The 25,758-nt window shown below is 52.8% G+C and overlaps 2 protein-coding genes across 2 annotated transcripts in view; both read left to right on the top strand.

The window, feature by feature from the left end:
- Positions 1-79, top strand: part of VWA3A (von Willebrand factor A domain containing 3A) — a gene marked incomplete at its 3' end in the record, with an annotated part of 44,437 nt that extends 44,358 nt beyond the window's left edge. The window contains exon 32 of the mRNA XM_082671038.1: positions 28-79. Coding sequence (XP_082527164.1) covers positions 28-79 — 52 coding nt within the window. The remainder of the gene's footprint in view (positions 1-27) is intronic.
- Positions 80-6,025: 5,946 nt separating this feature from the next.
- Positions 6,026-23,494, top strand: SDR42E2 (short chain dehydrogenase/reductase family 42E, member 2; the record flags this gene model as incomplete). The annotated part of the gene is made up of 12 exons (XM_082669886.1): positions 6,026-6,080; positions 7,017-7,201; positions 7,668-7,763; positions 9,034-9,091; positions 9,760-9,878; positions 10,574-10,649; positions 14,562-14,644; positions 16,234-16,371; positions 16,887-16,952; positions 18,581-18,644; positions 20,161-20,234; positions 23,255-23,494. 12 exons carry the CDS (start codon positions 6,026-6,028, stop codon positions 23,492-23,494), a joined length of 1,254 nt encoding a protein of 417 aa, XP_082526012.1.
- Positions 23,495-25,758: the final 2,264 nt, after the last annotated feature.

The raw sequence follows: 25,758 nt of genomic DNA, 5'->3' as shown, positions 1-25,758 counted from the left end.
CGTCTTTCTTCATCTCCTGTTCACTAGGTCCCAACTCCAGAAGAAAAACAACACAGAACCGAAGGTCGCTCCGTTTTAGAAAAGTGTTCTCAGGTAAGGGGAGGGGATGAACTCATCAACTTTTGAGCGCCCGTCAAGGACCAGGCAGCATGCTCTATTTTGTGGACAGCAGTGACTATGGGCAAGGATCAGAAACAATGATTCCTTTAAATAGAAAGGCCATCCTACAAAGAACCACTCAACAAATGTTGGCCCAGAGGGAAAGGTGCCCTAGAAAGCTGTAACCCACAGATCAGCATGATTCCAGGCACCAGGACTCCCTGGAAGCCGAGAGAGGAAAGCTCTCTATCCCTGGGTCCACCCCGATGTTCCCGCATTGTCCCCAACACACCCTACCCTCCAGTCACAAGATTGTCACTTGCTGGAAGTCCTGCACTGAGCCCCCTGCTTGGAACATCCTTCTGCCACCCTCTGCCTGGTGACTGCTTCTCGTCCATGAAGACACGGTGCAAGTGGCATCAACTCCACTGTGAAGATGCCCCTGGGACCCATCAAGAGCTGGGAGATTCCAGTCTTCCCCCCATAGCATCCTGACCACGCATCCCTCTTTACAGAGGTGACACTTAACTACACTTAGCACTCCACATTATGCTTCCTTGCCCCCTTGTCTCTTCTCCTTGACCGTGAGCTCCCTCAGGATGAGGCTGGTGTCCTAACCATCTCTGGGTCCCAAGAATCTGCCACGTGGCAGACACATAGTAAACAGTGAGCATGAAGTTTAGCTGTGAGAGCCCAGCTCTGGAGACCAGCCAGATAAGATTGTTTCTGCCTCAGTCCTCTTGTTCTGTGCTTCCCCACCACCCTGATCCACAGGTGCGACGCAGACTCACCATCAGCCCCTCTTGGAGGAAGAAGAAACAAGTGAGCCTCACCACCACCCACCGCCCCTGCTCATCCGAACTGAACTGAAGTCTGCTCTGGAGCCCAGTCCAGAGCAAATGCTCAGCTCAAGCATGTGAAAATCGGGCTGGAGCTGCTGGGCCAGCCCTACTGTGTACATATGAAATGACTGTGTCATGTGTTATGTCAGCTGGGGTCATTTCTAAGACAGGAAAAGTTGCTTTTATTTAATTAATAGGATCAAAGTTACTTTTAAATGGATGTGATCATTGGTGTGTGTGTGTCTCTGTGTAAATTTTTGGTGTGATAAAACTTTATTAAAAGACTCGTATCTAGATATACGAAGAACTCCGAATCAATAAGAAAATGATAAACATCCTATTTTTAAAAATGGACCAAAGGCTCAGACAGGTATAAATGAACAAGAGGTGTATGAAAATAGGCGCTCAACAGCCTTACCCATCAGTGAAATGCTAATTAAAACTACAGTGAGAACCACTACACACCCACCAGAGCGGCTAAAAATAAAGACTGGCAATATGACGATAGGCAGCAGCTGGAACCCTCACGCGTTGCTGGAGTGGAGGGTGGAGCGGTGTAACTTGGTGCCTCCACGCTGGAAAACCGTCTGCCAATTTTCACCGAAGTAGAACGTGTGCCTTCTCTCTGCCAGCAATTCCACTCCAAGAGGAATGAGCACCCACGTTCGACAAAAGACATACACAGGAATGTTTACAGCAACTTTATTCGTAAGAGTCAGAAAATGGAAGCTACTTAAATGCCCATCAATGGTAGAATGGACAAATAAATTGTGATACATCTGTGCAGTGGAATACTACGCATCAATTTAAAAGAATGAACTACAGCTATATTCAACAAGCTGCATCAATTTTATGAGGAATATTGGGCAGAAGAAACCAGACACAAAAGAGCACATACAGTATAATTCCAGTTATATGGGTTCAAGAATAGGCAAAACTATTGTTGGTGACAGAAGTCAGAAGGGTGATTACCTTGTGTGTTGGGGCCACTACGGGGCTATATCTTGATCTGGCGGTGGTTACACTGGTATATACACAAGTAAAAATTCATCAGATTGTTTAAAAACACAGTTTACTGCGACTTGACAAGCCATGGCTTTGGCCAGGCTCTGTACTGGCCCAGGGAGACAGCAGTGACCACAGCCCCTTCCACAGTGGGTCTCAGTCTGGTCACTGTCTTGGACAGCTGCCCTCTGCATCATCTCTATCCACGCCTGTGGTCGCTGCAGTACGTCACTCAAGCTGTCATAACAAAGTACCACAGACTGAGTGGCCAAAATAACACAAGTGTATTGTCTCCAGCTCTGGAGGCTGGAAGTCCGAGATCAAGGTACAGACAGGCCCATGCTCCGTCTGAAGGCACCGGGAAAGGTCCGTTCCAGGCCTCTCTCCTGGCTTCTAGCAGCTCCTTGCTTCTGGCAGCATAACTCCAATCTTCCCGTGATGCTCTCCTTGTGCACATGTCTGTGTCCAAATTTCCCCTTTTTATAAGGATGCCAGTCATACTGGATTAGGGCTCTACTCTAGTATGACCTTATCTTTAATTACATCTGCAATGACTCTATTCCCAGCTAAGGTCGCATGCTGAGGTACTGGGGCTTAGGACTTCAACATATGAACTTGAGGGGGCACAATTCAGCTATAACACTTGTGTTGTAAACTATGCTTCTCCTAATTAGATGACACCAGCCAGATGACTCTTGGGCCTGGGGAACAAGAGTTCACCAGCCCTGCTGGTGGGAGAGGAAGAGGCTGGTCTTTGTGAATGGAAGGACAGACCAGAGACGTGGTTTGCAAAGCAGCAAATCACAGGTACTGGGTTTGAATCCCAACCTCCTCTCATATAACGATGATAACAGCTACCGTTGGTTGAGCACCAACTGGGCAGGCATAATACTCAGCATTCTGCATATGGTACCTTGTGAGCCACAAGGCTTGCAACATCACAACTGTAAAGTACACACCAGTTCCTGTTAATGGATGAGGAAACCAAGCCTTGTAGCTGCCCAAGACATGCAACAAGGAAGTGGCAGGGCCGAGATTTAAACCCAGGGCTGACCCCACGGCCTTTTCCCACTACACTCTGAGCCCCTTTTTATCTCTCTGAACCTGCTTCACTGTCTCTAAAATTGGGCTAAAACAGAGTTGTGAGGATTAAGCAAGATACCTTACCACCTGGCACATCGCATGTGCTGGCTGACGTTTTTCTCTTCCCCGCACCCACCTATGTCCACAGAGGAGGTTCATTTAGGTGAAGCCTTTCCAGTAGCCCTCTTCAAACCGAAGTAACCAGCCCTTGGTGCTCTGCAGCTGTGCCCACTGTTGGGCATATGCCTGCCCTCTGCCACTGGCACTTGCAAATGAATTTTCCAGGATGGTGCGATCCATCTGGGTCCCCAGTGCAAGGGAAAGGACAGCACTGAAGAATCCCCTATTAAATGTGGAATGATGGCATTGGAGAATGGCTAACCCAGAGGTGGGTGGAAGGATGTAAGAAAGGAAGGGTAGATAGATGGGTGGAAGGCGGGACAGAAAGATATGAAATGAACTGGATGGATGGAAGGCTTGATGGATAGATAGGTGGAAACACAGAATAACGGGTGAATAGATGAATGGATGAATGGATAAAAACATAGTTTAAAATTGGTAGAAGGATGGATGAATAGACAAAGAGATGGATGGAAGAATAGGTGGGATAATGAATAGATGAAAGAGAGGAAGGAGGGAGGGGAGGAGGGCAGGAGGAAAGAAGGCAAGAGGCAGGCTGAACAGACGGGACCACGTGGGAGGGGACATGGATGGGTAGGTGGGTGGAGAAAGAAACACCGTTTCTTGGGGTTCTAGGCCGTCTATGCGGGCTGGACCCGGACCAGCACGCAGGACCTTCGCGCCCTTTCCCCACTAGCATCGTGGCCCATTTCACCCTTCGACCGGCCTCAGTTTCCCCTCTGGGAGAGCGTGCGTGTCCCCGCCTTAGAGACGACGGTTGCGGCGGAGGGGGTAGTGGGTGCAGCCGGGACGCAGGAAACTGGCGCGGGGCGGGCGCGGGGCGGTGCCAGGAGCCCCGGTCGGCCCCGCCCCGAGGAGGGGGGCAGCCCCGTAGCGCCGGACTCTGCGCGGAGACTGACTGACGCGGGGTTGCAGCCGGGATCGCGTAGCGCCGCGGGAGCCGGGCTGGGTGAGCGCAGCCAGGGCGTGAGGCTAGGGACGCGGGGCGGGGGGCGCACGCGGCAGCAGGGAGGACCCGTCCCCGAGCTGCCAGGCGGCCACTCTCAGCTTGGGGGTCCGCTCCTGCCGCCCCATCGAGGGGAGCGCGCCCGCGCCCGGAGGGATCCCCGACCATCTTCCACAGATTCTGTTCACCCAACCCCGCTTTGGGTCCCCAGCGACCTGGATCCAGGGCCAGCCATTCACTGAGACTCCATCAGAGTTCGCAAATGTTCTCTGAGCCTCAGTTTCCCTCCCCGGATGATGGGAACAGTAGCCCCCGCTGCACAGGACCGCCAGGAGGATTAAATGTGGCAGTGCCGGGGGGGTCAGCCGGGTGCTTGGCCCTAGGCTCCCTGCTGCAGAACAGTCCTGAGTGGTTTCGTTCACTCAGCGGCTGTTTACTGACGGCCTGCTTTGTGCCAGGGTGCCACGCACCCTACAGTGATCCAAGCCTTCTTGGAGCGTGCATGCCAGTGGTCTGTGAGGACGCTGCCAGCTGTGAGAGTTATGGGGGTTCAGTCGACAGACGTGGATACTGAGGTGCAGTGAGGTTATAAGGACCTTGCCCAAGGGCACACCCAGCAAATGGGACCTGAGGCAGCGTCCCAGCCTTTGTCGCTGGAAGCAGCCCCAGAGGCTAGAAAGACAGTTCTGGGGCCACAAACCCTTCCCCAGGACAGAGGCCCCTGGGCCTGGGTAGAGGAGGGCTCCACTCTGTGGTTGTATTCCCCCCTCTCAGTGGAGGAATTAGACCCATCCCCTGTGACGACTAACATCTGGGGTGTCTCCCCTCCCTGTCACACCCGTGAGTGTCAGTGCTTGTATGGGGCATGACTATATCCCTCACTCAGAACTTCGGAGAGCAGGGCAGTGACAGAGGAGACTAGAAGATGCTGTATAGCTGTCACGGCCCCTGCCCCGTGACCACCACCAGCAACACCTGTGGGGCTCGTTACTCAGTCATTCGGTCACCCAGTTGCACCTGTTCTTTTTTTACAGCCCCTGTGTGCCACGCAGGGCAGAGTTTACCTCTCTCTGTATCCACGGGGCCTGGCGCACGGCAGGCTGACAGTACACAGTCGCTGCTGTCATTAATGATGATAATGGTGATCCGGCCCCTGGGCCAGCCTTGTCCTCGGGTGGAGCAGGAGGTGGGAGGCAGGGTGTGAGACGATGGTAACAGGGACTGACAGCCTGGCTCGCTTTAAGTCTAGAGTGAGGAGGACGAGATCCTCAGTGCTGGCCCCCGAGACCCACAGAGCTGATCCTGAAGCCCGCAGGGGGCTTGGTAGGCCTTGTGGTACCAGCCATCTGCACTGCTGGGGGACCTGGGAGAACCAGAGGCAGCAGTTGCCAGGGCAGAGGCGGTGCAGCACTTGTGCAAGTTTCCAAGGCCCTCTGGTTCCCATGTGGATTCCTCCCTTCTCTCCTTCTCCAGGAAGCCCTCCCCATTTCCCCGTCAGAAAGCAGTCACCCCCCCAGTCAGGTGGGGTTCCCCTTGGCACGATTTGATCTGTCTCCCTCTGGTACTACATGGGAACCGGGATTTTAAGGAACTGGTAGAGGAGTCAGGAATTCTTGGTGGAAATCTCAGCCGTGCAGTGTGACTTTGGGCCTTGGTCTCCTGAGCTGTGAAACCCAAGGCCTGGCCACTTTGTCTCTGACTCTGAGGAAGGCAGCAGCCACCTTGGAAGTTCTCAAGATTCTGAAAGGGACAGGTTTGGGAACTCAGAGGGTCTCTAATTCCCACCAGGAGGTCTCCTGAGCCCCCAGGGGTCTGATAATCCACATGAGTTGAGACAACTCTAGAACATACGTTCTTCTGTTTTTTCCTACAGGTGGACAGATCCCGGGTCCACATGGCTCAGTAGAAGATGAAGCCCAACCTGGCAGGCTCCTCCCCAGAGGCCTGCAAAGCTGCAGGGCAGGGCGAGCAGAGCTGCCCTGTCTGCCAGGCCTGGGCTGGGGTCTCAAGCCTGGGGTCTGAGGCAGGGCCTGGGCCAGGGCCTGCTGCTGCGTCCAGACCTGGGCCGGGGCCTGGTGCTGGGTCAGGACCTGGACCTGGGCCTGGTACTGTGCCAGGGCCTGGGCCTAGTCCTGGTGCTGTTCCGGGGCCTGGGCTGGGGCCTGGTGTGGTTCTAGAACCTGGATCAAGGCCTGGTGCTGCTTCGGGAGCTGGGCCAGGGACTGGAGCAGTGTCAGGGCCTGGGAAGGAGCCTAGTGCTGTTCTGGGACCCAGACAAGGGCCTGGTGCTGCCTCGGGGCCTGGACCAGGGCCTGGTGCTGCCTCGGGGCCTGGACCAGGGCCTGGTGCTGCTTCGGGGCCTGGACCAGGGCCTGGTGCTTCTTCGGGGCCTGGACCAGGGTCTGGTGCTACTTCGGGGCCTGGACCAGGGCCTGGTGCTGCTTCGGGGCCTGCACCAGGGTCTGGTGCTGCTTCGGGGCCTGGACCAGGGCCTGGTGCTTCTTCGGGGCCTGCTCCAGGGCCTGGTGCTGCCTCGGGGCCTGGACCAGGGCCTGGTGCTGCTTCGGGGCCTGGACCAGGGCCTGGTGCTGCCTCGGGGCCTGGACCAGGGTCTGGTGCCTCTTCGGGGCCTGGACCAGGGCCTGGTGCTCCTTCGGGGCCTGGACCAGGGCCTGGTGCTTCTTTGGGGCCTGGACCAGGGCCTGGTGCTGCCTCGGGGCCTGGACCAGGGCCTGGTGCTGCTTCAGCACCTGGACAAGCTCTGGGCCCTGGGCCAGGAGCTGGGTCAGTACCTGGTTCAGGAGCTGCACCTTTATCTGGTTCAGGGGTAGGGCCCGGGCCCAGACGGGAATCAGGGGCTGGGCAGAAACCCAGTGAGCCAGTGACAGCCCCAGTGCCAGTACTGCAGCAGAAGACTCAGGCCACACCTGTGCAGGCCTCCAAGCAGAAGGTTCTGGTGACTGGAGGAGGAGGCTACCTGGGCTTTAGCCTGGGTTCCAGCCTGGCCAAGAGCGGCATTTCTGTCATCCTGCTCGACCTCCGCAGACCCCAGTGGGTGCTGTGCCCGGGGACCGAGTTCATCCAGGTGCAGTGATGGCGGGGGGCAGGCTGGTGGTGGAGGTCAGGGGATGGTGTCTGATGTGTAACCGGTGCCTGGCGTTGAAGAGCACAGGCTTCGGAGTCAGACTGTTTAAGCTCCAACTCCAGCTCCCAGCTGGGCAGCCTTGGCCACAGGGTCCCGCACCTCTGAGCCTCGCGTCTTCATCCACAGAAAGGGGACACTAACAATATCTGCCTCGCAAGGGTCTCGTGGGGAGTTGAGAAGACAGTGCATGTAAAACACTGAGCACAGCCTCTGTGACTTAGCTCCATACATGGGGCCGATGATGATGAAGACGCCCAGTGGGATCATCTAGTAAATCCTGCCCCACAGCCTGTCTGGGCCCTGCAGGTGCTGGGCCCGGGGTGGGGAGAGGGGCCCGGCACAGCTGTTACCTCTGATTGCCTTGGACCCAGACCTCCTACCTCCGTGTATTCCTTCTCTGTTTCAGGCTGATGTCCGCGATGCAGAAGCCCTGCACCGCGCCTTCGAAGGTGTGGACTGTGTGTTCCACATGGCCTCCTGCGGAATGTCTGGTGCCGAGCAGGTGAGCGCCTCCCACGCAAGGCTTAGGCCCCAGCTCTGCCCGCCCCCTTCATGCCCGGTGTCCATCAGGCTCCTCACCTACTCCAGGGGGGATTTGGGCTACACCCATGGGACCACATGCCAGTTCTGCCGTGTTCTAGCTGCGTGGCTAGGAGAGTTAACCTCTTTGAGCCTCTGTTTCTTCACCTGTAGAGTGAGGACACTGCTAGTACTTATGTCACGACCTCCCCAGAGAGCAGTGTAACAGTATCTATCAAAGCACGCAATACCCTTTGACTCAGAAACTACACTTACTTATGTATTTGTAGCATTGTTTTTAATAACAAAACAGGAAATAACTGAAATGCCCATCCATTGGAGATTATATAAATAAATTGTGATATAGCTAAACGATGAAATTCCAGGCAGCCATTCAAAAAAATGAGGTAACTCGATATGTACTGATAACAGAACAATTTCCAAGGTACGAAAACAGTGTTTGACGCTGTTTTGTTTTTTTTTAAAAAAAGCTATATACTCACACATTGTGTGCGCTGATATTAATGTGTCGATTATCTCTAGAAATACAGAGACTGGTAACAGTCTGGGGAGGGAAAAGGGAGACTTGGCATCAGGATTGGGAGGGAAATTTCCTCTTCATTGCATTCTTGTTTTACTGTTTGAGTTATTTTTAACCTTGTGACTGTATTACCTATTGAAAACAACCACAACAAGAATAAATATAGTTTGAAAATCAATAGGGAACCCACCTGTCATGTGGTTGTAGGGATTAAATGAGATGTAAAGGCTTCGCCCAATCCCTGGCGCACAAGCAGCTCTCACTGCAGCCCAGTTGTTTTTATTTTTCAAAGCCCAGCCCTCTCACTTGGGTAGGGACAGTATTACTTGTCCGTCTTACGGATAAGGAAGCTGAGACTTCTAGAGCCAGGAAACAATCCAACACATCTGAGGCTCTTCTCTGTGTCAAGCCCTGTACCATGTCCTCTCATGGGGCTTATTAAATCCTGCTGACCACCCAAGGGGGTCTTCCCTCACTTCATAGATGAGGGAGCTGATGGCCAGAGGGGTGGGTAGAGCCTCCCCTGTGGCCCAGGCATATGGGGACGGAAAAGGGCACTAGAGCCCAGGGCCCCCGCACTGCCCATGGGCCCCTCGGGATCCCTGCCTCTGAGCTGCAGCCCCCCGCCCTGCCACCCAAGCCCAGCCTCATGGCCTCAGCTACAAGGCAAGAGACAGCACCCCGACTCTCCCACCTCCATCTTGTCTTTTAGCTGCAAAAAGAGCAGATTGAGTCTATAAATGTTGGAGGCACCAAACTAGTGATTGATGGTAGGCGCTCAGAGCAGAGTGTGACCTGCTGTGTGTTTGTGCTTCTCTCCCCACCCCTGCGCAGGCCCGGCTCTGGGGGACAGGGCAGGGGGACAAAGGTGGGAGCCTCCCCCCGACCCCCGCCCTCCCCAGTAGAGGGCCTGTGGGCAGCACATCCTTCCTGTTCTGCAGGCCTGCCCAGGCCCCGGCATGGGGCTCAGCGTGGCCTCAGTGTGTCTGGGGACGCGGGGAGTGGAGTTTGCACAGAGGGATTAGGGGTTGCGGGCGAGAAAAGTTGCTGGAGCACCAAATTAGAAAACTCACACCTGGGCTCTCTGGGCACGTCCTGCCTTGTCCTGCATTTTTCTCTTTGATTCTAGAGTGTGTTTTCCCTATGTCCCCACTGAGTGAGACTTTTCTTCTGACCTGTCCCTGGTAAGGTAGCTAAGGGGCCGCAGCCACACTGAGAAGGAAGAATGAGCCAGCCCGGCCCCCAAGGGCCCAGGGAGCGGGGACTTGACCCCTCCCCAAGTTAAGGGAAGGAGGCTCTTCCATCCCGAGCCAGGATGTGTGCAGGAGGCTGGGTGGAAGATTTGCCCAAGGAGGTCCCCATGGGTTCCTCCTCAACCAGCTCCCTGCTCACATCAACTGTGTGTGTGTGTGTGTTGCCGTGTGACCTGTCACTGTAGTTTGTGTCCACCGGCGGGTTCCAAGGCTTGTCTACACCAGCACCGTCAATGTCGCATTCGGCGGGAAGCCCATAGAACAGGGCGATGAGGACTCTGTGCCATATTTCCCACTGGAGAAGGTACCTGGCTTCCAGGAGAGGTGGGCGGGGCCAATGGACTTGGAACCCACAGTCCAAAGGGTAGGGATGGGCGGAGCCAGGGTCAATTTCACAATTCAGGGTAAGACCCAGGAAGAAAGGGTCCCCAAAACGGCGTGGCGCCAAAGCCTTCTCCTATTTTGGCTGGTCGTGCCAGTAGGAGCTTTGAAATCACATAGACCTGGCTTTGAACCAGCAAAGCCACTTTCTACTGTGGAACCCTGAGCAAACCGCTTCACTTGGAGGCTCCCCTTCTTCGTCTGGGTGTGATAGCACCACCCTATGGGGACGTGGAGACCAGGAAATGAGTTGATGTATGTGAAAATGCCCCGTGAGCGCTTAAGGCCTCCATGTGAAAAATCCATCCACTCACGTCCAGCATTCACATCCCAGAGCAGGCACTGTGGCTCGCAGGAGCCTCCCCGAATCAGGGAGCCCCTGGTCGTTTTTACTGCTCTGAACTCTCCTGTTCCTGTGGCTCCCACCCAGAGGGAGAGGAAGGGGAGTGGGGCTCAGGGCCTGGCCATTTCCCAGTGGGGGTCCCAGAAGTGAACCCCCATGTGGTCTGAAGCAGAGGTACAGCCCTGGGGCCGGGAGGGCTGGGTGGGCCGGGCAGGTGTGGCCAGCAGTGTCTCTGACCCCCGTTCGGTGGCTCTGTGCTTCCTGTTCTCTGATAGCACGTGGACCACTACTCCCGAACCAAAGCCATTGCTGACCAGTTGATCCTCATGGCCAACGGGACGCCTCTCCCAGGTGAGTACTGGGAGTCCCTGCTCACAGCCAACGTGCATGCCCACTGCTCCCTCCCTGAAGCACATGTGCGATTCTAGCTTATAGCTGGTATGTTCCCAGCTTCCTTCCAAAGAACCCTTCCCCAGGGCCTTGGACATTCGTCATCCAACAAATTCTGAGCACCCACACTCCACCAGGGATACAGCCCGGAAAACGTCAGGCCCAATCTCTGCCCTCACATTGTTCATGTCCTGGTGGGGAGACACTTGAGCTAGTCCACGTCTAGCTCTCTTTTCTGCCATATAGGAGGGCATCCAGTTTTGGGGACCCTCTTTATAAGAGTACAAACTTATGAATATGCATGAAATATAGCGCTTTGGAAGGGCTGTGCAAGTGAGGAGCCCTTCAGTAACTCCCAGAAGAATCGGCCTTGGCTGCCTTACTGGATTGCCTCTTCTTACTGTATTGTGATAGAGAAATAATAGTAGATTAAGGACAGGTGGCAGCATGGCACAGTGGCTAAGCCCCCACGTACTGGCATCAGACTGAAATGAGTTCAAATCCAAGCTCCCCCGCCTCTCAGCTATGTGATCTTGGGCAATGCACTTACCCTCTCCCAGCCTCAGATTCCTCACCTATGAAAAAATGGATAGTGGAATTTACCTCAAAGAGCTTGAGTGAGAACAAAATAATGATGGGCACTGTTAAAAAAAACACACTAACATGGACATATTGTGTTTATTGAGTGTTTACTACATGCCAAGCCCTATTTTACACGCTGATTTTACCTGCAAAAGTCTCAATACATCTTCATAGCATCCATGTGAGGTAAGAACCTTAGCTACCCCTTGCTTTCCAAACTCAGGAGTCAAATATCAATAGATTCAGATAAATTCCTGCTATCTAAATTATCATTATTTGCTTTCTGAAATTCAGAAACTAAAAAGAAACAGAAAACCTGGTTTCCCTCACTGTCTAAACTCAGGAGCCAAGTGGATTTGGAGAACGAAGGTTGTTTGAAATTATAATCCCCAATTTTACAGGAAAGAAAACTGAGGCTAAGAGGTTAACTGACTTAGCTCAAGGTCACATAGCTCTTAGGTGGCAGAGGTGGGATTTGAAAACCCCCTCTCCCCCTAGGGGAGTCTAAAACCAGAGCCTGGGGCTTAACCATTGTGCTCCACTGTAGCTATGGCTGAGTGAGTCTCTGAGCATGAACTCTTTTCCCTAAAAGCCTCCCCACCCCACCCTCTCACCCTGGGCCTGTCAAGCCTCAACCCCTTATCCCAGTGGGAACATCCATCTGTGTTTCCCAGGAGTTTGACCCTCGGCAGTTGAATTCTCTTCTCTACCAGGGCCTCCCCTGGCTGGACCAGCAGCCTACAAGCCAGACACCTAATCCTCTGGCTGATAATTATTTATACAAGCATCCCCAGCTTTCCATGGTCAGGAGAGTCATGGATACCCTGGGCGCAGTCCCTCTGTGACGTGGCCACCCAGCGCCCCACTGGCCAGTGTCAGCTGTAGCCCAACCAACCTCCCCGCACCATGCCCAGGTGACCCAGAGTTTAAAATTAGCTGCAGGCTGTTTACAGAAAAGCTCACCTGATACCTGCCTTGCAGGAGTCCAGCCACGTCACCCTGGGTGATTTCCAGTCCCTACTACCCAAGCTGGTCCCTGAGACTCTGCCTCTAACCTGGCATGGAGCACCCTGGTCCCTGTAGCAGAGTCCTGAGGCATGCAGACCCCAGCTCCATGTGAATGTGTCGTGTCCTCCTGTCTCTGGGTTCATTAGTGTCCTGGGCACCCTGGCACAAATTACCACAAACCTGGTGGCTTAAAACAACAGAAATTTCTTCTCTCGCAGTTCCCACAGTTCGCAGTCAGATGTCTGAAATCAAAGTGTCATTTGGGCTGCGATCCCTCCAAAAGTGCGAGGGGAGAATCTTTCCTTGACTCTTGCGGCTTCTGATGGCCCCAGAAGCTTGGGGTCCTTCTTTGGTGTGTGGCTGCGTCGCTCCAGTCTCCTCCTCTGTCTTCACATGGCCTCTCCTCTTCTCCATCTGTCTCTTCTCTGTGAGTCTCTTACAAGGATACCTGACATTGGATTTAGGGCTCGCCCGGATAGCCCAGGATCATCTCGTTTTTAGGTCCTTAATTACATCCTCAAAGACCCCCTTTCCAAATAAAGTAGCATCCACAGGTTCCAGGACACCGACATATCTTTTGGGGGCCACTGTTCAACCCAATACACTGGGCCTCATTGTAAAGTGAGGGTTTTGGTGGGGGAGCAGTCAGGGTGTTTGGCTATGACCCGGAGACACTGACCCTGGCTAATTTATGGAGAAAATGGAATTTATACTGGGATAGCCTCTGGAAAATATATTCCAGAAAAATGACCACCAGGGCTCAGAAAGGACAGGGTCAGGGCAGTTCCAGGGACCTGGGAGACAGGAGCTGGTGATCAGTCTCTCAGGGTGAACCCACTCCTGTGATTTTCGATCCCATGTCAGTAATGCACAGAGTCACATTCCTGGGTGAGAACATGGCATTGGCCCAGCCTGGGTCCTGTGGCTGCCATCTCAGGGAAGAGAGGTGCATCTGGACTGACAGTCCCCGCTAGACCTGGTGCAAAGGGGAAGGGGCCCCCAAAGGAAGGTGGGCTTCCGGTCCCAGAGGATGGCATACACTAGGCTCCCCAAACTGGAGGCACAGCTGCTTGGGAAACCTGAGCCTTGGAGGAGTGAAACATCTTCCAGGAGACTCCATCTCAGTTAAGGAGTTGGGGTTGGGGATCGAATAATTTACAAATAGTAATTTAAAAAAATTTTAATCTTAAACACAAATGAATTATGAGAATAAATTGAAAATTTTGTAGGTCCTCTGAAGACTTAAAAAGAATATGTTTGGAGCAGCCCTTCAGGCTGTACCCCCAGACTTCCCCTGGGGAGACATGCTCCCACTTCCACCAGTGGGGGCCCCTCAGAAGAGAATTTGGGAAGCCCTGGACCAAGCTTTGTCTTGGTCTGGGGACTCTGCTGGCACAGAGCAGTGAGAGTTAGGGGAACAGACCCCCAGCTCTCATGCTGATGGCTCTAGCCTTTTCATTTCTCCATTGGTTGTCTGGAAAGTATAACTGCTACCACGAGTTACAAAACACCCATTTTCCAGGTGAGGAGACCCAGGCTGAGAGAGCTGAGGGCCTATTTGTTGGTACTGTATCACCGGAGGTATTAGTGGAAAGTGCCTGGACTTTGGTCCCCATCTCCGCTCCGAGGCTGAGCTGTGTGCCCTTAGGCAAATCACATCCCTTCTCTGAGCCTTGGTTCTTTTATCCATAAAACAGGAATAATAAGAGCTCCCACCTCATAGGGTTGCTTTGAGGGAAAAATTCCAGGCTTACCAGAGCACCAGACACATAGTAGGACCTCTCTGAGAGCCATCGTGATCCTTATCTGATGACCAGAAAAAGTAAAGTACTATAGCTATTGGCATGAGGACGTGTGGGTCTGTGCGCATCTGTAAAATGGACACAGTAGGACTCTGGGAGTTGAAGGAGGTCATGTCTGTCAAGTGCTGGTTAGACTCTCACGGGCCATGCAGATACCTACATCTAGGTCTTGCCTCTGTTACTGGCCTGAGAGCACTGTGAGGGCAGGGACCATTTCTTGGTCATCCTTGGATTCTTCACAGCATCCATCCCAGGGCCCAGTGCTGAGGGGGGTGGAGGTGGGGAATGATTCTGAACAGTGTTTGTTGAATGACTGACTGATCGACTGAGAGAATAATTAATTGAATGAGGAAACCCCAAGGCCCTGCCTTCCCCACTAACCTTTCCGGGTAAGAACCAGGAGATGTGGACAGCCTTTCTGTCCCTCTCCCTGCTCATCCACCCCTCCCCAGGCCCCTGACTGCCCTCCCCTGTGTTGTAGGAGGAGGCGCTCTGCGGACATGTGTGCTCCGGCCCCCAGGGATCTACGGCCCCGAAGAGCAGAGGCACCTGCCCCGTGTGGCGGTATGTTGTCCCAGCCCCAGGCCGGAGGCACAGGAGGAGCCTGGCTGATATGTGTGTGAATGGGGACCCACGGTCATCGCGTCAGTCTTAGGGCAGTGTCCCGAGCGGGGGACCCTCAGTTCTGGGAGAAGTCCTGCCCCCATGAGCCCCACCAGGAACAGAGCTCTCAGGGTGCGCCAGCCAGGCCTGGGTACCGGTAGAGGAGACGTGGAGCTATGACCCCAAAGAAGCAGAGGAAACTATTGCCCTGCTCAGATGTGAGCTCCCTAAGGGCCAGATGGCTCATCTCATGCTGCCAGCACCAGGCTTTTCACACAGAAAACCTGTCTCCAGAGAAGGCTGGTTGCCAGGGATATAGCTACAAGGGCCTCTAGATCCTGTCCTCAAATTTCTCACAGCCTAGTCAGGGAGACAGACTCCACAGTCACAGATTCAGGGTGGTAAGGCTGTGTAGAGGTGAGAGGGAGAAGATGGGAGCACAGCAGAGAGGGCCTGGCAGGGGAGGTCCAGGAGGGCTTCCTGGAGGAACTGATGGCTGTGCTGTTTGGATACAGAAGGAGCTAACCAAGGAAATGGGGTGGTAGAGAGAAAGTGGTCCAAATAGAGGAGACAGCTTGGGCACAAAGCTGGAAATGAAAAACTGTTCCAGGTTTGGGGACAGGTCAGTGAACAAAACAGATGATTCCCGCCCCTGTGGGGTTTATATTCTCACAGGAGGAGAGAGAGAGAATAAACGTGATACAATACAAGGAACGTTTGAAGGTGCCAGGGACTATGGAGAAAGAGGAAAAGTGGAGTGGGGTTGGGGGAAGCTGGGGGTGCCGGCAGTCGGGGAGCCTCTTCAAGCAGGGATATTGAGCAACTTGAAGGTGACGAGGTGCATCACACAGCTATCTGGAGGAAGAGCCTTCCAGACAGAGGGAACGGCTAGTCCGAAGCTCTGAGGTGGGGCCCTGCTGGCACGTTCCAGGAGGCCGAGTAGCTCGTGCAGAGTGAGCAAAAGGGTCGGTGGGAGACACGTCAGAGAGTAGCTGGGGCCAGAGCAGAAGGGCCTCCTCTGCCACCCAGCGTCCGGAAGTTTCTGAGCAGAAGAGACACGATCTGACTTAGGATTCAAAAGGATCCCCCAGCTGCACGGAGAACAGGCCACAGCGGCGGGGGGGGGGGGGGGGTGGTGGAAGCAGGGGACCAGTTAGGAGGCTCTTTCAGTGTCCAGGTGAGAGATGAGGGCGGAAGTCAGTACAGTGAGGAGTGGCCGAATTCTGGACAGATTGTAATGGCTGAGACGACTGGGTTTGCAGACGGGTTGGGTGTGGAGCGTGAGGGAGGGGACAGCCAAAGCTGGCTGCAGGCTTTAGGCCTGAGCCCTGGGTGCTGTGGGCTGGGGGTGGGGGGCGGCCAAATGGGGATAAGGCGCTCACAGGACAGGACAAGTCTGCCTTGTCTATCGGGCAGCCAAGTGGAGACTTCCGGAAGGCATGTGGGGCTGGGACAGAGGAGTCCGGCCTGGGAGCCTTCTGCATGTGGATGGAATTTAAAGCCACTCCAGGCTAGGTCTGTGTTTCTCGCCCTCTCCCCCCCCCCACCAGAGCCACATCAAGAAGAGACTGTTCATGTTCCGATTTGGGGACCGCAGGACGAGGATGAACTGGGTCCACGTGTGCAACCTGGTGCAGGCACACGTGCTAGCAGCCGAGGCCCTCACCGCCAGCAAGGGCTACGTGGCCGTGAGTCTCCTGCAGTGCTCCCCCGACCTTACCCCTCGGGCTGCAGGCGGGTTCCCCATCCCTCGGGGATTCCTGGCTCACACACGACATAGCTCCCCAGTTCAAGCTGCCTGAGGGGGTGGGGGGAAAGTGGCCTTTTAGAGCGTCGTTAGCTCCTTGAAATGACCCTGTGAGGTAGGTGTTGTTGAGCCCGGAATTACAGTCCCCGAATGCTAAGCATTTTACATATATTGTCACCTGCACCTTTACAACAGCCCAAGGGGGAGATGCCATTATTATGCTCCCATTTCTCAGATGAGGAAACTGAGGTACAGAGAGGTTAAGTGACTCCACTGAGGTCATACAGCTAGTCACTTGGCAGCCCCGGAACTCAGAGGGACTTGTTCAGGTCCGTCTCCAGGGCTGCTCAGCAGAAGTGGGGAGTTGGGGCAGCTGCTGGGAGCCATCGGAGAGGGTGGGGTCAGGCGGCGGCGGGCATGTGCCTGACCGTCCCCCTCCCCGCGTGTCCCCCTCAGAGTGGGCAGGCGTACTACATCAATGACGGGGAGAGTGTCAACATCTTCGAGTGGATGGCCCCACTGGTAGGTGCCCGGACACCGCCCCCATCCCAAGTGAGAATTCAGGGATCCCCATGTCTTCTTTCCCTCTCACCTTTTCCCAAAAAATCAGAGGATTTCACATTAAAAACCAGCTCTGGCAACAGTGTCCACTGGGCAACATTGGAACTGGCTGGAGCTGGGTAGTGGCTGCCGCTTTGGGGGGCTGTGAGCTCCCTCAGTTTGCCATAGTCCCTCCCAGCCCGCTTCCTGATTTATGTCGATGTCCTGCCCTGTGGGATTTTGCTTGTGGCCCCCGTACTATGTGGTGACGCCCTGAAAGAGGTAAGTAGAAGGTAGGCAAAGCACAAAGGGAGGTGTTGGCCCTCGGGCCCCTACGCTGCAGCCCCTCTGAGAGTCCTGGCCTCCTCTCGCAGCAGCCTACAGACTCCAGGAAGGGGTAGACCAGAAACCCCGCGCTGGGCGCTGGAGGATACATCCTGGGGGCATTCAGGCCCTTTGCATGTCAACTCTTAACAGCTTTATTGAGATATAATTTATAGACCATAGAGTTCACCTATTGAAAGCATACAAGTCGATGGTTTTTAGTATGAGTTGTGCGACCATCAGCAAAACACGTTTTAGAACATTTTGTCACCTTCCCAGAAAAGAACCTCCCCAAACCATACCTTTTAGCTGTCACTTCTATTTACCTCTCACCCCACCCCACCCCTAGCCACAGGCAACCACTAAGCTACTTCCTGCTTCTGTAGATTTGCCTGTTCTGGACATTTCCTATGAATGGAATCATACAGTATGTGGGCTTTGTGTTAAGTTTCTTTCATTTAGCATGTTTTCAAGGTTCATCCATGTTGTGGATGTGTCATAAAGTACTTCATTCTTTTTTATTGCCAGAAAGATATTTCATTCAATCGCTGTGCCACATTTTGTTAATCCATTCATCAATTGATAGAAATTTGGGTTTTCCATTTTGGGCCTGTTATCAGTAATGCTGTATGAACATTCGTGTGTAACTAGTTGTGTGGACATATTTTCTCATTTCTGTTGGGTATATACCTAGGAGTGGAATTGCTGGATCATACAGTAACTCTATGTTTAACCTTTTGAGTTACTGCCAGACTGTTTTCCAAAGTGGCTGCACTATTTTACATTCCCACCAGCAGTGTTAGAGGGTTCCCGTTTCTCCACATTCTGTCAACACTTGTTATTATCTGTCTTTTTGACCTGGAGGGTTTTCATACAAGTGAAGACCTCAGTTCATCCTATGCCAGCCCATCTCTTCATGCTTCTCCCACCACCCTCCACACGTATGCTTTATTTTTTTAATTTAATAGCAGAAAAGCAGATTCTAGAAAATAATCAGATTCTATATAAGTGCCTTAGAGTGTCTTTGGGTGTACGCAGATGTAAAAAATAACTAAATGATGGGACTGCACCCTATGCAGTCAGTTCCTACTTAGTTTTCCAGGTCACAGTGCGGGCTTCATTTAAAGACTGGTGTAAACTTGGGGCTGGCTGTGGGGTCTGCCCCCTTTGGTGGGCAGCTGAGGAGGGGCCAGGAGGTGCTCTGCTGGCCCTGGGGTAAAGGCAACACGTGGCCTATACCAGCCCCCCAAGGATCTGTTCTCACCTCAAGCCATGTTTCCTTGCAGTTTGAGAAGCTGGGGTACAGCAAGCCCTGGATCCAGGTCCCTACTTCCTGGGTTTACCTGTCAGGTGAGGAAAGGAGTGTGTATGTGAAAGCCCTCCACGTGCCAGATGTACACGCATTCCCTCATTTTAAACCCAGAGCCAGGACCTGGCTGAGGCGAGTGGGGCACTGAGAGCACAAAATTTAAGGAAACCCTCACTCGCAGGAGTCAAATGCTCCAAGCCCCACCTGCACTTGCCCAGCCCTGAGAGCAGGTGCCTCCTTAAATTTTGCACTCGAGGCACCTCACTCCCCTCACCCTAGTCCTGGCCCTGTTTAAACCCTATCCCACTTGCAAGGTGGGTGGGGTTAGGCCCATTGTAAAGATGAGGCAACTGAGGCTCTGAGAGGTTAGCTACCTGCCCATGGTGCCCCAGTGAGAAAGTGGGAGAGGCAGGATTCCCACTGGGCTCCGCTGACTGCGCAGCCCACGCCCAGTCCTGCTGCCTGTGCTGGAATGCCCCATCCCCCAAGGTCGCCCTGGAGTTAAGGCTGCTTTTGGACATGTGAGGGTTCCGTTTGACCCTAGAGTCTCCTCCTCACCCTGAAGGTCAGTCTCCACTCTCACGCCCCAGCTTCCCTATGCTGGCCTCCTTCCAGCTGGAATGAGCACGGGCTTCAGGCTTGGAGTGATCAGCCCGAGGGGGCAGGTGGCCCCCAAGTCACAGATAACTGTGTTCCTGGAAAACCTCAGCTGGATCTCTTGCACTTTAAATGCATTGGGGGACTTCCCTGGTGGTCCGGTGGTTAAGGCTCCGCATTTCCAACGCAGAGGATGTGGGATCGATCCCTGGTCTGGGAACTAAGATCCCACGTGCTGCACAGCGCAGGCAAAAAAATAATAATAATAAGGCATTGGGATGCCCGCCATTTAAAGCAGGGGTTTGCATATTTTTGTCCCCCAAGGTGCCCACACAGGATGACTTCCCCTGCACAGCGTCACCACCAGGACTGACACTCCTTGACCCCCAGCTGAGAAAAGTTCAACCGCAGGTCCTGGCGGTTTTGGAGACTGTCTATAAATTCCCAATTCCCAGTGAGCTGACTGTAAACTCAGTGCTTCTTAACTTTGGCTGCACAGTAGAATCACCTGGGAGCTTTTAAAAATGCCTCAGCCACACCCCCAGACCAATTACCTCCCAGGAAGCAAGGGGGTGGGGGAAGAAGGAACATTTTAAAAAGTGCAGCCCAGGCTGAGTTGAACCACTGTTCCCACTTCTTTCTCCCTGACTCAAGAGAGCATATCGGGATAGAAGTGCGTGAGAGAGACGTGATTGTAGAGATCACTTTGAATCTGCTCAGATTTATTTTAAAATGTCAGTCTTTTCATATTAATAATAACTTACTTGTGACATATTTCACAGCCAAACAAGGCACCCCAGGACTGCTGATTTAAAGGAATCCAAGGACAGGAAAACTTGGCAACGTGAAGATTCCCCCTAGCAAAGCAAATAATGCCCCCAACTGACTTGTCTCTGACGACCTCCCTGGAGTTTGCCTAGAGCAGGCCCCCTGGTCACTGGTCCCTCTCTCCCCACACAGCCACGGTGATGGAGTATTTGCACCTGGCCCTGAAGCCCATCTGCAGCCTCCCGCCACTGCTCACCCGGAGTGAGGTAAGTGGGCTGCTGTGAGGGGAGCCCCTGTGTCCTGGTGCCCCTCACTTGCCTTCCTGCCCCTTCTTCACTGCCACAAACCCTCACCTTTTGACACCGTAACTGGATGCTTGCCTGAGGTCTCAGAACCTACCATGTGGGCTCAAATCTAGGGCCAGCTCCTGTATAACGTCCCAACCTCTGAGCTTCTGCTGAGGCTGTGCTCTCTTGGTCTGAAGGGCAACAGCTCCAAGCCCATCCTTTTTTTTTTTTTTTTTTGTGGTACGTGGGCCTCTCACTGTTGTGGCCTCTCCCATTGCGGAGCACAGGCTCCGGACACGCAGGCTCAGCGGCCATGGCTCAAGGGCCCAGCCGCTCCGCGGCATGTGGGATCTTCCTGGACCGGGGCACGAACCCGTGTCCCCTGCATCGGCAGGTGGACTCTCAACCACTGCGCCACCAGGGAAGTCCAATCCCATCCTTTATCACTGTCATTTCATTCATAAGCAGTTTGTCTACCCAGCCAGACTGGAGGCTCCCAAAGGCAGGTTCCATGAAATACACTTTTTGGAATGTCATTCCTCCCAATAACTGTCAATACACACACACACACACACACACACACACACACACACAGCCTGTTGATTCGAGGCTCACAGTTCCTGCTCACTGAATAATAAGTATATATTAAGTACCTACTGTGTTAAGAACACTGTTCTCAAATAATGATGATGCAGTTTTCTATTTGCATATACAGTTTAAAAGAGAGGGTGTTTTAATGCAGGTTGTAAACAGTAAAGCAACAAGTGGTGTTTGGTGTTATTTGCAAAATCCTTCCAGTCCACTCTCTCATTTGATTGTCCCTGATGCTCTGTTAAGTTATGAGGGGCAAAAAGATTATGATCTCATTTAATGGTGAGAAACTGAGCACTAGAGAAATAAGTGATTTGTCCAAGCACCCACCATTCTGGAATTGGCTTCACATTCCAAGCTCAGTGCTCTCCACCTCAGAGAATCGAGAATGGGCCACAGAAAGACGCAGTTCCCTATGGTCTCTCCTTTGAACCGTCTGGACTAGCAGAGGAAAGAGAATAATGAAAATAGGGACCATCTATAGAGTGTGAAATGCCAGGCACTGTGTTTATCTCATTTAATCTTCACAACTACTATACACTGTGGATTCTGTTATTATCACCTCCATGTACAGAGAAGGAAATGAAACACTCAGCGGGGGGAGGGGGAGGGGTGAAATAACCTGGCTCATGACCATTCCCTTATGTAGCAGCATCGAGATTTGAACCCAGAGGAGACCTAAATGATTTCAAGCTTAACCACTAGCTTGTGAAATGTCAGGAATCATAGTCACATAAAATAGCTGCCGAAGTGCTGCTGAGTTGTGGTTGGGTAGGGAGCCGGCTCCCCTCTCTCTCCTTACTGGTGGGTTTCCTTGTTCAACTCGGGGCGGGGCAAAGGATCCCTAGTTAGCTGGGAATTTTCTGGGCACTGTAGCTCGGGCGCCCTCTTCTGGTCAGTCTATGACACCCCAACTAGCCCTCTAGTTTGACTTTATAGCCTTTTTTCATTCATTTGACATGTATTGAGCACCTAATGTAGGCCAGGCACTGTGCTGAGGAGTGGAGGCAAGGCAGTCCTTGCTTTCTATTCACACATACAGTTTAAAAGAGAGGATGTTTTAATGCAAATTGTAAACAGTAAAGCAACAAGTGGTGTTTGGTGTTATTTGCAAAATCCTTCCAGTCCACTCTCTCATTTGATTGTCCCTGTTGCTTTGCTAAGTTAGGAGGGGCAAAAAGATTATGATCTCATTTAATGGTGAGCTCACAGTCCAAAGGGGAAGACAGCCCAGCAAGGGCTATACTGGGGGAAATAATGAGGAACTTCAGAGTACACAGAAGGGGCACCTAAGCCAATTCTGAGGAAGTTAAGGAGGCTTCCCAAAGGAGGTGACATCTAAGCCTGACATCTGAGAATGCTGTGTCCCAGGACCCTGCCTATCTAGTTCACAGCTGTACCCGCCAAAGCCCTGAATTTACTAGCTGAGGCAAAAAAGGACAAGAACTGGCCTCTCTCCCTCTCTCCTCACACAAGCATCCAAGACCAGGGGCTTGACCCCAAGGGCTGTTTCAGGGCCACGGCAGAATCAAGCAGCTAGTGGACTCCTTCCCAGTGTCCAGCTGAGGAACAAAAGGCAAAGAAATGAGTCAGGTGGGAGGGTATCTTCTCAATCCTAGCATAGCTGGGAAGGGCATGAGCTAGAGTTTGGCTTCTCTGTGTGACCCTGGGCTAGTCACTTAACCTCTCTGATCTTCAATTTTCAAAAGAGGAGATGGTGGTATTACCACTTCAGAAGATTAAATGAGATATGGCCTAGAGAGAATTTAGCGCATGACAGGCACAGAGTGCTTACTCAGTAATTGTTGTTGTCAGCACTACCTCTGAAGCCTGTGGGACCCAGGCCATCTGGCATCAGGAAACGCAGCTTCAAACCCTGGAGAGAGTAATCACTTATGCATAATTGAATTCCTCTCTTAGGGAAGCTCAGTTAAATCAGCCAGGGCGTGAAGCTTGCACCCTGGAGCCTGCCTGCCCAGACTCCATCTGGGGCTGTGGGCTGAGAAGTGAAGGATGTTTCCTGGAGACAAGTTTTCCGGATAGCTGCACTCAGGCCACAGGCAGAATGTATCAGGGCCTCCTGAGCCCCGGCATCGTGCTAGGGCCGGGGAAGGGGAGTGCAGAGGTGGGGCCTTTACTTTTGGGGGACTGAGGAGTTCAGAAGGGTGGGGAGATGCAGAAAATGTATCCTGGAGGCGGCCCCCCCCCGAGGAAAATGGAGGTGGAAGAGAGACAGGAAATCCTCCCCATGAGGGCGTCGTAGACGCAAGATCCAGCATAGAGGTCCTTTTAAATCTCTGTGCGACGGAAGGGAAATCCCTACCCTCTCTTATCCGAGTGAAACATGGTAGAGGTTGCTCCCCACGCCCACTAGTCCCGTCCCTCGGCTGCCCCGCCTCTCCCCGCAGGTGCGCAGCGTGGCCGTGACGCACACCTTCCAGATCGCTAAGGCCCGCGCTCAGCTTGGCTACGTGCCCGACAAGTTCAGCTTCGCAGACGCCGTGGAGCGATACGTGCAGTCGACGGGCCAGGGAACCCGCGGCTCCACAGCGCGGACGCTCCTGCGGCTGCTGCTCGGGCTGCTGCTGCTCCTTGGCCTGCTCGTGCTGGCCCTGCACTTCCTAGGCCCGCGGCCGTTCGTCGTCTGACCATCGTCGCCGGCCTGTCCCTGCCCCTGCTTCGCCTTCAGGACTTGAACCAGACCCTGCTCCGCCCTGCGGACTTGGGCGCTCCCTTGAGTCCTGGGCTTGTCCCTGCCCCACCCTCTGGGCTTGGATCTGCCTAGCAGGTCTTCCGCTTGGATATTCCGGCGTTCTAACCCCGCCCCTGTCCCGCCCTCTGGGTTTCGACGTGCCCCTGCCCCGCCTCTTGAGCCCTGACCACGCCCCTTCCCCTCCCTCCGGCCTTGGTCTCCCTCTGACCTGGCCGGGATGCCTACGAGAAGGTCCTATCTTCACAGCCTGCTCCGCCTTCCAGGCCTTCTCCCCGCCCCTGCCCAGGCCTGGCCCGCCCCCGCGTTCTCCCCTGCTCTGGTCCGCCCCGTTTCTGGCTCTAGCCGAACGCCTGAATCCTCGCCTTGGTTTCTCCTTTGGTAACTAGACTTGCTCATCCCTCTTGGTCGGTCCCTCTCCTCTCCTGTTTGTGATTCAGCCTTAGCCCCATCCCCTCCCGTCTGGCTCCACTCCTAGGGGCCTAGCTGCAGCCGCTCGTGCAGCTGGGCTGACGTTTGCAAGTTTTCGCTGGCTGCTGCTACCTCTCTAGGGACACGGACCCTCCTCGCTGCCCGAGCTTCTCTGTGCTTGTCCTGAGATCGTCTCGGGATCTTGGATTAGACCCCTTCTAGGAGCACTGGGTTCGATCAGCCGCTATGCTTATGTTTTGGGTTCGCTCACTCATGCAGGTCTCCCTGTGTGTTGATAGACGGGGTTGGAAGGACACCTGAGACCCAGGCTTCTGCCCAGCCCAACTTGGCCTTTTTGGGTTTCCGGTGCATGAGTCTGGGGATGACTCAGTAAGCACAGACTTCAATACCAGAAGGGACATCGAAAAAGGAAAATTAAAAAAAAATTTTTAGGGTGGTCAAAAGATACAAACTTCCAGTTAGTTATAAAGTAAATAAATTATGGGAGTGAAATGTACGGCCTGGTAACTATAGTTAATAATACAGTATTGTATAAAAGAGCGTTGCTGAGAGTAGATCTTACGTTTTCATCACAAGAAAAATAATTGGAACTCTGTGTGGTGATGGCATTTAACTAGACATTGTGATCATTTCACAATATATATATATGGCAAATAATTATGTTGTACAGCTGAAACTAATGTAATGTTACATGTCAATTAAGTCTCAAAAAAAAACCTTTAAAAAAATTGGATCTCTCTAAAAAGTACCAATATAGTAATAATGGGAATTATTAGAAATTAGTTGGTCATATTTTTTGTTTTACTATCGCTTCAATTTGTTAATGAGGGGGCCAGTAGTGATCACCATAATCTTTAATGTTTAAACCACAAAATTTCTTAATCCAGCGCTGCTCTCCACGGAAACAGTGCCTCCCTATCATCTTGGTATCAATTGTGAATACCAAAATATTAGTGTGTAAATACATCTGTATATATATCCTAATATGCACACGTGGAATTGGCTGATAAAACTATGGATCCTAGCAGAGAAGAAAACCATCACAAGCCTAAAGAAATCTGTGACGGGGTCGGGGGGAGCAAATGTGTTAGGGCCAACGTGGCCATCGCCCGGCGTGGGCATCAGCAGTATGTCCTCTGCTGAACAATTAAGAAGGTTCGTGAAGCAGTTCAAAAATGTGTGCTCCTGTTTGCTCTGTTGAATTTGCATGTGTGTATATAATTTTTAAAAGCTCAGTAATAATCCTTTATGCTTTGTTTATGCTTTATCCTTTATGTTTAATGCTTGACAGTTTGAAAGAGCTTGCATCTGTATGCTCGTACTTAATTCTCAGGCCCACCCTTACATAGAGCTTATTATTCTTATTTTATAAATAAGGAAACTGGGGTTGCCTAACTTCAAAGAGTAGAGGAGGGTGGGGGTCACTTCTCTACAGGCCAGGTAATTTGGAGGACCTGCCCAAGGCCCATTGGCCTAAACACGACACATGGTTATTTCTGCTTTTCTGCACCTTAGCCACGTCAGGGCTTGGGTTGAGCTCTGGGATCTTTCTCAGTCTCAGATCCACAAACGTCAGGCCATTTGGGGCTTTCTTTCTTCTCAGTAACATGCTTGCATGTAAACTCACCTTCTCCTCTGACTTTCGCTACCAGTCCTGAGACATCTGTCCTTAGGGCAGGGAAAACAGGTTTTCACTGTTCACATAATCTTCTAGATCTTTTGTCTACTGCCGAACCTCAGCTTGTGAAACCCAAAAGCAAAACCGATTTC

Source organism: Grampus griseus, assembly GCF_964374135.1.
Source record: "Grampus griseus genome assembly, chromosome: 14".
In the NCBI taxonomy this organism is placed as follows: domain Eukaryota; kingdom Metazoa; phylum Chordata; class Mammalia; order Artiodactyla; family Delphinidae; genus Grampus; species Grampus griseus.
Note: the sequence above shows the minus strand (reverse complement) of the source record. Positions and strands in the feature narration are given on the sequence as shown.